The 12134-nt window shown below is 49.1% G+C and overlaps 1 protein-coding gene across 3 annotated transcripts in view; it reads right to left on the minus strand.

Annotated features, from left to right (window-relative positions):
• Window positions 1–8440: 8440 nt before the first annotated feature.
• LOC137094997 (MAP/microtubule affinity-regulating kinase 4-like) overlaps window positions 8441–12134 on the minus strand; it is a 79636-nt gene continuing 75942 nt past the window's right edge. Inside the window, exons 17-18 of one of the 3 annotated variants that reach the window (XR_010908751.1) lie at window positions 10950–11461; window positions 8441–10385 (exon numbers count right to left, since the gene is read on the minus strand). Coding sequence is in view for 2 of the 3 variants with exons in the window: in XM_067461120.1 (XP_067317221.1) it covers window positions 11125–11461 (337 nt within the window). In the remaining variant the exon portion in view is untranslated. Of the gene's footprint in view, window positions 11462–12134 lie in introns of all 3 variants that reach the window. The other 2 variants (XM_067461120.1, XM_067461121.1) reach the window with 2 other exon arrangements.

The raw sequence follows: 12134 nt of genomic DNA on the forward strand, positions 1-12134 counted from the left end.
CAGACTTCTCTTTGGTTTTCTTTTGCTTTCCTCTTCCGAGAAATGAGTCGTCAAGGAGGTCCATCTACACTGCTGAATTAATGTGGTTTGGCTCCACTTTGAGTGATGTGTTGCAATGCAATGCAGTCCTAGGATTCAGAGTTCAGCCCTCTTGGACTTGGGGAAACTACAACTCCCAGCATTGCATAGCATTGGGGTCAAACTTGCATTTGTGCTACAGTGTAGATGCATCCTCCGGAAGCAGAAATAAAGCGGGGTATACATAACCATAACCATAACCATAACCATAACCATAACCATAACCATAACCATAACCATAACCACAACCACAACCACAACCACAACCACAACAACAATAATAATGGATGGAAAATATGGAGAACACACCACACATACGATGAATATCTCAGGGATGGAGACGACAATGTCCTCCAGATGTTGCTAAACTAGAATTCCCATCATTTCTCCCTATTAGCTATGCTGGTTAGAGAGTTATAGTTCAAGCAAGGGTTGAGAAGAGCATCCCATGATACATCTATATAAGTAAACGTAATGTCAGTTTGTGGGATTGACATAACTCAAAAACCACTGGATGAATTGACACCAAATTTGGACACAAGACACCTAACAACCCAATGTATGTCCTTCACTCAAAAAAACCCTGATTTTGTCATTTGGGAGTTGTAGTTGCTGGGATTTATAGTTCACCTACAATCAAAGAGCATTCTGAACCCCACCAAGGATGGAATTGAACCAAACTTGGCACACAGTTCTCCCATGACCAACAGAAAATACTGGAAGGGTTTGGTAGGCAGTGTCCTTTGGTTTTGGAGTTGTAGTTCACCTACATCCAAAGATCACTGTGGACTCAAACAATGATGGATCCAGACCAAACTATACACAAAGACTCAACATGCCCAAATGTGAACACTGGTGGAGTTTGGGGAAAATAGAGTCTTGACATTTGGGAGTTGTAGTTGCTGGGATTTATAGTTCCCCTACAATCAAAGAGCATTCAGAACCTCACCAATGATGGAAGTGAACAAAACTTGGGACACACAACTCCCATGATCAACAGAAAATACTGGAAGGGTTTGGTGGGTCCTTTGGTTTTGGAGTTGTAGTTCACCTACATCCAGAGAGCACTGTGGACTCAAACAACGATGGATCTGGACCAAACTCTACACAAAGACTCAATATGCCCAAATGTGAACACTGGTGGAGTTTGGGGGAAATAGTATATTGACATTTGGGAGTTGTAGTTGCTGGGATTTATAGTTCACCTACAATCACAGAGCATTCTGAACCCCACCAATGATAGAATTGGGCCAAACCTCCCACACAGAACCCCCATGTGGGCCACAGCAACGCCTGGCAGGGGACGGCTAGTAGAAAATAAAAAAGGTAAAGGTTGTCCCCTGACATTAAGTCCAGTCGTGTCCAACTCTGGACGGTGGTGCTCATCTCCATTTCTAAGCCAAATATCCGGGGTTGTTCGTAGACACCTCCAAGGTGATGTGGTCGGCATGACTGCATGGAGCACCCTTACCTTCCCACCGGAGTGATACCTATTGATCTATTCACATTTGCATGTTTTCAAACTGCTAGGTTAGCAGAAGCCGGGGCTGACGGCGGAAGCTCACACCGCTCCATCTCCATTTCTAAGCCGAAGTGCTAGCATTGTCCATAGACACCTCCAAGGTCATGTGGCTAGCATGACTGCATGGAGCGCCCTTACCTTCTCACCGGAGCGATACCTATTGATCTACTCACCTTTGCATGTTTTCAAACTGTTAGGTTAGCAGAAGTTGGGGCTGACGGCGGAAGCTCACGCTGCTCCATCTCCATTTCTAAGCCAAAGTGTTAGCGTTGTCCATAGATACCTCCACGGTCATGTGGCCGGCATGACTGCATGGAGTGCCCTTACCTTCCCACATACCTATTGATCTACTCTCCTTTGCATGTTTTCAAACTGCGAGGTTAGCAGGAAAATCCCATTCAAAGCACCCCCGACACATGACCATCCAGCCTCTGTTTCAAAGCCTCCAAAGAAGGAGCCTCCACCAAACTCCAGAGCAGAGAGTTCCACTGCTGAACAGCTCTCAGTCATAGAATCCTAGAACTCTAGAGTTGGAAGAGACCTGGTGGGCCATCATCCAGTTCAACCCCATTCTGCCAAGAAGCAGGAAAATCCCATTCCAAGCACCCCCGACAGATGGCCATCCAGCCTCTGTTTCAAGGCCTCCAGAGAAGGAGCCTCCACCACACTCCAGGGCAGAGAGTTCCACTGCTGAACAGCTCTCAGTCATAGAATCCTAGAGTTGGAAGAGACCAGTTCAACCCCATTCTGCCAAGAAGCAGGAAAATCCCATTCAAAGCACCCCCGACAGATGGCCACCCAGCCTCTGCTTAAAAGCCTCCAGAGAAGGAGCCTCCACCACACTCCAGAGCAGAGAGTTCCACTGCTGAACACCTCTCCATTCTCAAGTGTCCGTAAGGAGAGAAAAAGCAGGATATAAACAAACATAATAGTAGTAATAATCATAATAATGACATGTCCCTGGAGCATGTGCAGAGAGCACCAGGAGAAGGACGAGGCAAGAGACCCAGGAGGAGGCTTTCTACGTTTATTAAGGGTTTCGGTACAGACCGTTTGCTCCGGGGCCGGAATAACTTACAATCGTCCCAAGGCTACTGGGCTGGCTCAGGAATATCTCTACCCAAGGATACAGGGGGGTAAAGGGGACTCGTATTTACAGGGGAGGGGTCTGTACAGGTGGGGAGGGGGCAAAGTGGTGGGGAGGGGGGGGAGGCGGGAGAGACCAGTGTATAGAATAGGAGAAGGGAAACCAGGGGGGAACCCACTTATATTTGTCCCCGCGAAAGAGCTGCCAAACACCCACGTCCACCGCAATGAAGAGGACCCCCATGCGCCCCCCAAACAAGGACCGAGACCCCTCCCCTCCTGCCCTCACTCACTCCACTGACCAGCCCATCGTCCAGACCTATCCTCAGCCCCCCAATGCTTCCAAAGGGTCAAGCGGCCCAGTCCGTTGCGTCCATTCGCGTCCGGCTCCGGCGGGGAGATGTCCAGTTGCTTTGGGGCGAATGGTCCGAGCGAGCCCTTGACCCGGCCCTTGCGAAGGCCAGCCTCCGCCAGAGAGCGAGCGGTCAGTCACAGCACCGGTGGTTTCGTTGGGGATGATTGTTTTTCCCTTTTGTTAAAAAAAGAAAAGTCCAGCAATATATGGGGTCTCGAAGTGACCGCAACGAGGGGAGCTGCGGTGTTGACTTGTGCAGCTTTGGCTTTGACCGTTATGGACACCAGATGACCACCAGAACTACACCACCCATCTATCATCCCAATGACCCATCTCATTCCCATGCCAAGTTATCTCTTTCTTGCAATGCAAAGCTGTCCGGAGTCAACATTGAGTGGCTTTCGCCTTGACCATTATGGACACCAGATGACCACAGGAACTACATCGCCCATATATCATCCGAATGACCCATCCCATTTTCCATGCCAAGTATCTCTTTCTTGCAATGCAAAGCTGCCTGGAGTGACTGTCAACACTGAGTGGCTTTCTCCTTGACCATTATGGACACCGGATGACCACTGGAACTACATTGCCCATCTATCATCCCAATGACCCATCCCATTTTCCATGCCAAGTATCTCTTTCTTGCAATGCAAAGCTGCCTGGAGTGACTGTCAACACTGAGTGGCTTTCTCCTTGACCATTATGGACACCGGATGACCACTGGAACTACATTGCCCATCTATCATCCCAATGACCCATCCAATTTCCATGCTAAGTTGTCCACAACCCATTCCATCCATTGCAATGCCAAATATCTCTTTCTTGTCTAGGATTGCAATGGAAAGCTGACCAGAGTGACCATAATGCCAAGGGGTGCTTTAGCCTTGACCGCTACCAACATCAGATGACCACAACCATAGAAATAGGATATCGGTACCAAAGTCCACCCCATTTCCATCTCTTTCCTGCCTGGAATTTGCAATGGAAAGCTGCTCAGAGTGACCACAACATCAAGCCTCCCATCTTGACCGCTACGGACACCAGATGACCACTGCAACCACAAAGCAAGGCTAGCAGCCCAATATGAATCAATCCAATTTCCATGCCAAATAATCTCCTTCTTATTTGCAATTGCAAGGGAATAGAAGACACATAGAGAAGACATAATATTATATTTTGACCGCTACGGACAAGATGACCATTGGGATATTAGCCCTATGATCTATCCCATTTCTACACCAGGGATCTCTTTCCTGTTGGAATGGTAATGGAAAGCTTCCCAGAGTCAACATAATGCCAAACTTTAGCCTCCCATCTTGACCACTACGGCCACCAGATGACCACTGGGAACACAGAAGTAGAATAACAGCCCAATGACCCATTCTATTTCCATGCCAAGGATCTCTTTCTTGCTGGAATTTCAATGGATATTTTCCAGAGCTGACTTTAGCCTCCCATCTTGACCACTATGGCCAGTAGATGAGCACTGCGAACACAAAAGTAGGATAATGACCCATTCTGTTTCCATGCCAGGGATCTCTTTCTTGCTGGAACTGCAATGGACATTTGCAAAAGCCAACTTTATCCTCCCATCTTGACCACTACAGCCACCAGATGACCACTGGGAACACAGAAGTAGGATAGCAGTCCAACGACTCATTCTGTTTCCATGCCAAGGACATCTTTCTTGCTGGAACTGCAATGGACATTTGCCAGAGCTGACTTTATCCTCCCATCTTGACCACTATGGCTACTAGATGACCACTGGAAAAACTAGAATGAGGATAGTGGCCCAATGACCCATTCTGTTTCCATGCTAAGGATCTCTTTCTTGTTGGTACTGCAATGGACATTTGCCATAGCTGACTATAGTCTCCCATCTTGACCACTATGGCCACCAGATGACCACTGGATAGCAACCCAATGACCCTTTTTGTTTTCATGCCAAGGATCTCTTTCTCACTGGAACTGCAATGGACATTTGCCAGAGCTGCCTTTATCCTCCCATCTTGACCACTACGGCCACCAGATGACCACTAGTAACACACAAGTAGAATAACAGCCCAGTGACCCATTCTGTTTCCTTGCCAAAGATATCTTTCTTGCTGGAATTGCAATGGACATTTGCCAAAGCCGACTTTAGCCTCCCATCTTGACCACTACAGCCACCAGATGACCACCCGGAACACAGAATTAGGATAGCAGCCCAATGACCCATTCTGTTTCCATGCTAAGGATCTCATTCTTGCTGGAACTGCAATGGACATTTGCCTAGCCGACTTGACCACTACATCTTGACCACTACAGCCACCAGATGACCCCAGTTATCACAGATGTAGGATAGTAGCCCAGCGACCCATTCTGTTTCCTTGCCAAGGATATCTTTCTTGCTGGAACTGCAATGGACATTTGCCAGAGTCAACTTTAGCATCCCATCTTGACCACTACGGCCACCAGATGACCACTAGTAACCCACAAGTAGAATAACAGCCCAATGACTCATTCTGTTTCCATGCCAAGGATCTATTTCTCGCTGGAACTGCAATGGATATTTGCCAGAGCTGACTTTAGCTTCACATCTTGACCACTACGGCCACCAGATGACCACTAGTAACCCACAAGTAGAATAACAGCCCAATGACTCATTCTATTTCCATGCCAAGGATCTCTTTCTTGCTGGAACTGCAATGGATATTTGCCAGAGCTGACTTTAGCTTCACATCTTGACCACTACGGCCACCAGATGACCACTAGTAACACACAAGTAGAATAACAGCCCAATGATTCATTCTATTTTCATGCCAAGGAACTCTTTCTAGCTGGAACTGCAATGGACATTTGCCAGAGCTGACTTTAGCCTCCCATCTTGACCACTACGGCCACCAGATGACCACTAGGAACACAGAAGTAGGATAGCAGCTCAATGACCCATTCTATTTCCATGCCAAGGAACTCTTTCTCACTGGAACTGCAATGGACATTTGCCAAAGCCAACTTTAACATCCCATCTTGACCACTATGGCTACTAGATGACCACTGGATATTTCCCCCCAAAAGAGTCCTTATTGCATTTACATCTTTTGCAACCCCAAAATCCACATCAAACACCCCCAAATCCCCCTAAGTGCAAGGTGACCCCATCCCCAGAGCACTGTCTTGATGCATCAGACCCTGAAATGCAGGAACCATCCAGGAATTGCAGATTTTGTCCCTCCTTCCTTAGGATATTTTCCACCCAGAAGAGTCCTCATGGTGTTCCCCCTCTTTTGCACCTCAAAATCCGCATCAAATGCCCCCCAAAATTGCAAGGTTTATCCTCCCTAGAGTTGCTACTGGATGCACCAGACTCTGATGTCTGCAAACTGTTATCCCTCCTTCCTTGGGATATTTTCCACCCAGAAGAGTCCTCATGACGTTCCCTCTCTTTTGCACCTCAAAATCCACATCAAACACCCACAAATCCCCTCAGAAGTGCATGGTGACCCCTTCCCTAGAGCTGCTTTGTGATGCATCAGTCCTGAAACATTGGAAACATACAGGGTTTTTGTCTGCAGCTTGTTATTCCCCCTTCTTTTGGATATTTCTCCCCTGAAAGAGTCCTTATGGTATTCCCACTTTTTGCACCCCAAAATCTACATCAAACACCCCCCAAATCCCCCTAAGTGCAAGGTGACCCCATTCCCATTCCTTGATGCACCAGACTCTGAAATGCTGGAACCATACAGGGATTGCAAATCTTCTCCCTCCTTCCTTTGGATATTTCCCACCCAGATGAGTCCTCATGGTGTTCTTTTGCACCACAAAATCTGCATCAAATGCCCCCCAAAATTGCAAGGTTTAACCTTTCTAGAGTTGATGCATCAGACTCTGAAACATTGGAACCATACAGGGACTTTGTCTGCAGCATGCTATCCCTCCTTCCTTGGGATATTTTTTGCCCGGAAGAGTCCTAATGGCATCCCCACTAAATGCTCCCAAATCTCCCCAAAATTGCAAGGTTCAACCTCCTCAATGCACCGCAATACTGGATCAGACCCATCCCTGAAACTTTGGGGTTGAGGATCTTGTCTGCAGCCTGTTCTTATCCTTCCTTCCTTGGGATATTTTTTGCTCAGAAGAGTCCTAATGGCACCCCCTCATTTTGCACTCCAAAATCCAGATCAAATACCCCTCCCCCCAATTGCAAGGTTCAACTTCCTCAATGCACCACAATACTGGATCAGACCCATCCCTGAAACTTTGGGGTTGAGGATCTTGTCTGCAGCCTGTTCTTATCCTTCCTTCCTTGGGATATTTTCCCCCTGGAAGAGTCCTAGTAGCATCCCCCCACTTTTGCACCCCAAAATCCGCATCAAATGCCCCCAAATCCCCCAATTGCAAGGTTCAGCCTCCTCAATGCACCACAGTACTGGATCAGACCCATTCCTGAAGCTATGGGGTTGAGACTCTTGTCTGCAGCCTATTATCTCTCTTTTGCACCCCCAAAATCCCCCAAGTGCAAGGCAACCCCATCCCCAGAGCAACTCCTTGATGCATCACTCCCTGAAACATTGGTGTCTGCAGCCTGTTATCCCTCCTTCCTTGGATTATTTTTTGCCCAGAAGAGTCCTAATGGCATCCCCACCAAATCCCCCAACTGCAAGGCTCAACTGCCTCAATGCAGCACAATACTGGATCAGACTCATCCCCGAAGCTATGGGGTTGAGGGTCTTGTCCGTAGCCTGTTCTTATCCCCCACTCTTTCCACTCTTTGATGCACCAGACCCTGAAATATTGGAACCGTCCAGGGATCTTGTCTGCAGCCTGTTCTTATCCCTCCTTCCTTAGGATACTTTTCGTCCAGAAGAGTCCTATATGGCATCCCCACCTTTTGCAACCCCAAAATCTGCATCAAATGCTCCTGAATCTCCCCACAAGTGCAAGGCAATTCTCATCCCCTCCTTGATGCATCAGACCCTGAAATCTTGGAACTATATAGAGATCTTGTCTGCAGCCTGTTCTTATCCCTCCTTCCTTAGGATACTTTTCGTCCAGAAGAGTCCTATATGGCATCCCCACCTTTTGCAACCCCAAAATCTGCATCAAATGCTCCTGAATCTCCCCACAAGTGCAAGGCAATTCTCATCCCCTCCTTGATGCATCAGACCCTGAAATCTTGGAACTATATAGAGATCTTGCCTGCAGCCTGTTATCCCTCCTTCCTTCGGGTACGTATTTTTACCCAGAAGAGTCCTAACAGCATCCCCACCTTTTGCACCCCCAAATCCACATCAAACACCCCCAAATCCCCCCACAAGTGCAAGGCAACCCCTCTCCAGAGCAGCTCCTCGATGCATCCCTAAAACTATGGGGTTGAGGATCTTGTCTGCAGCCTGTTATAACTCCTTACTTTGGAGACTTTTGGTCCAGAAGAGTCCTAACAGCATCGCCACCTTTTGCACCCCCAAATCCACATCAAATGCCCCCGAATCCCCCCACAAGTGCATGACAACCCCTCTCCAAAGCAGCTCCTTGATGCATTGATGCATCGCAATAGAGAATCATGTCCATCCCTGAAACTATGGGGTTGAGGATCTCGTCTGCAGCCTGTTATACCTCCTTACTTTGGATACTTTTGGTCCAGAAGAGTCCTAGCAGCATCACCACCTTTTGCACCCCAAAATCCACATCAAACACCCCCAAATCCCCCCATAAGTGCAAGGCAACCACATCCCCAGAGCAGCTCCTTGATGCATCAGACCCTGGAATGCTGGAAGCATACAGGGATCGCGGATCTTGTCCCTCCTTCCTTGGGATATTTTCCACCCATGGTGTTCCCCCTCTTTGGCACCACAAAATCTGCATCAAATGCCCCCCAAAATTGCAAGGTTTAACCTCTCTAGAGTTGCTACTTGATGCATCAGACCCTGAAACATTGGAGCCATACAGGGATGTTGTCTACAGCCTGCTATCCCTCCTTCCTTGGGATATTTTTTGCCTGGTCCTAATGGCATCCCCATTAAATGCCCCCCAAACCCCCCAATTGCAAGGTTCACCTTCTTCAATGCATCACAATACTGGCTCAGACCTATTCCTGAAACTTTGGGGTTGAGGATCCTGTCTGCAGCCTGTTCTTATCCTTCCTTCCTTGGGATATTTTCCCCCTGGAATAGTCCTAGTAACATCCCCTCAATTTTGCACCCCAAAATCCGCCTCAAATGCCCCCAAATCCCCCAATTGCAAGGTTCAGCCTCCTCAATGCACCACAATACTGGATCAGACCCATCCTTGAAACTTTGGGGTTGAGGATCTTGTCTGCAGCCTGTTCTTATCCTTCCTTCCTTGGGATATTTTCCCCCTGGAATAGTCCTAGTAACATCCCCTCAATTTTGCACCCCAAAATCCGCCTCAAATGCCCCCAAATCCCCCAATTGCAAGGTTCAGCCTCCTCAATGCACCACAGTACTGGATCAGACCCATTCCTGAAGCTATGGGGTTGAGGATCTTGTCTGCAGCCTATTATCTCTCTTTTGCACCCCTAAATCTCCCTAAGTGCAAGGCGATCTCGTCCGCAGAACAACTCCTTGATATATCTCTCTCTGAAACGTTGGTTTCCGCAGCCTGTTATCCCTCCTTCCTTGGGATATATCTTTCATCCAAAGGAGTGCTAATGGCACCCCACCTTTTGCACCCCAAAATCTGTATCCAACACCCCCGAATCCCCCCAGAAGTGCAGGGTAGCTCCTTGATGCATCCATCCCTGAAACATTGGTGTCTGCAGCCTGTTATCCCTCCTTCCTTGGAATATTTTTCACCCAAAGGAGTGCTAATGACACCCCAACTTTTGCACCCCAAAATCTGTATCCAACGCCCCCAAATCCCCCCACAAGTGCAAGGTGACCCCGTCCCCAGAGCAGCTCCTCGATGCATCCATCCCTGAAATGTTGATGTCTGCAGCCTGCTATCCCTCCTTCCTTTGGATACTTTTCACCCAGAAGAGTCCTAATGGCATTCCCACCTTTTGCACCCCAAAATCTGCATCAAATGCCCCCACAAGTGCAAGGCAACCCTGTCCACAGAGCAGCTCCTCGATGCATCCATCCCTGAAATGTTGGTGTCTGCAGCCTGTTATCCCTCCTTCCTTTGGATACTATTCACCCAGAAGAGTCCTAATGGCATTCCCATCTTTTGCACCCCCAAATCAGCATCAAATGCTCCCGAATCCCCCCACAAGTGCAAGGTGACCCCATCCCCAGAGCAGCTCCTCGATGCATCCATCCCTGAAATGTTGGTGTCTGCAGCCTGCTATCCCTCCTTCCTTTGGATACTATTCACCCAGAAGAGTCCTAATGGCATTCCCATCTTTTGCACCCCCAAATCAGCATCAAATGCCCCCCAAATCCCCCCAAAGCAGCTCCTCAATGCACCCCAGTACTGGATCAGACCCATCCCTGAAACTTTGGAGGTTGAGGATCTTGCCTACAGCCTGTTATCCCTCTTTCCTTCGGATACTTTCCCCCCCAGAAGAGTCCTAATGGCATTCCCACATTTTGCACCCCAGAATCCACACCAAACGCCCCCGAATCCCCCCACAAGTGCAAGGCAACCCCTCCCCCAGAGCAGCTCCTCGATGCAATGCAATGCAGGATTAGACCCATCCCTGAAATTATGGGGTTGAGGATTTTGTCTGCAGCCTGTGATCGTCCAGAAGAGTCCTAACGGCATCCCCACCTTTTGCACCCCAGAATCCACACCAAACGCCCCCGAATCCCCCCACAAGTGCAAGGCAACCCTTCCCCCAGAGCAGCTCCTCGATGCAATGCAATGCAGGATCAGACCCATCCCTGAAACTATGGGGTTGAGGATTTTGTCTGCAGCCTGTGTTTCTTCTGTGATCGTCCAGAAGAGTCCTAATGGTATCGCCACCTTTTGCACCCCAAATCTGCACCCGACGCCCCCACAATTGCAAGGCAGCCTCGTCCCCAGAGTGGCTCCTCGGTGCACCAGAACCGGAAATGTTGGGAGCATGGAGGACTGCACCGGGTGTGTTTCTGGGGCGGGGGTCTCCCGGGAGGGTCCCCTGGGCTGGCCGCCCGCCGGGCTAGAGCTGCAGCTGGTCGGAGATCTTTCCCACCAGGCTGCGGAAGGCGAGGGAGGTGCCGGCCTGTCGCCGGAAGAGCACCCCGTGGAGGCCGCCCAGGCGCTGGAGCCGGCAGACCTCCACCTCGAAGGCGCAGAAGAGCTCGCTGGGGGCCTTCTCGAAGGAGCAGGAGAGGACAAAGGGCTCCGTCTGGCGGCAGAAGCAGTGGGCAGAGTCCGTGGCCTGGCGGAGGGCGGCCAGCAGAGCCTCGGCCGAGCGGGGGCTGGTCAGCTTCACATTCCAGGTAAATCGGAGCAGCCGGGGTTCTGCTTCCTTTTGATGCCAAGGTAGATTGCCACTGCAAGGGGAGAAGAAGGAAACCCAACTCACGTCTCAGCCAGGTAGGCGCTCACTGCACCTTACCATCCAGTGGCAATGGAGAATCCTTAGGCAGGATCCCCGCCCAACACAGAATGCTATATCTAGATGTCACTCCCGCAAAGACAAACTTTGTGCAGTTTCATAAACTTCCCCCATATATCCAAAAATATATATGTCATCTCTAGGAATTTTCTAGGTCCTCCAAGGCAACTCTGTGGTGTGCTTCCACCGGAAGTGACCATCAAGACGCACTGGGAAATTCCTAGAGAGGATACCTAGGAACCATCAGACCCCAGACACTACCTGGATACAGTTTCAGCCACCTGCATCCCAATTTTTTAAAAGTCCTCTCTAGGAATTTTCTATGTCCTCCAAGGTAACTCTATGGTGTGCTTCCACTGGAAGTGACCATCAAGATGCACTGGGAAATTCCTAGAGAGGATACCTAGGAACCATCAGACCCCAGACACTACCTAGTTACAGTTTCAGCTACCTGCATCCCAATTTTTTAAAAGTCCCCTCTAGGAATTTTCTAGGTCCTCCAAGGCAACTCTATGGTGTGCTTCCACTGGAAGTGACCATCAAGATGCATCGGAAAATCCTAGAGAGGATACCTAGGAACTATCAGATCCCAGACACCACCTGGATAT

This window comes from Anolis sagrei, chromosome X, assembly GCF_037176765.1.
Source record: "Anolis sagrei isolate rAnoSag1 chromosome X, rAnoSag1.mat, whole genome shotgun sequence".
Lineage (NCBI taxonomy): Eukaryota > Metazoa > Chordata > Lepidosauria > Squamata > Dactyloidae > Anolis > Anolis sagrei.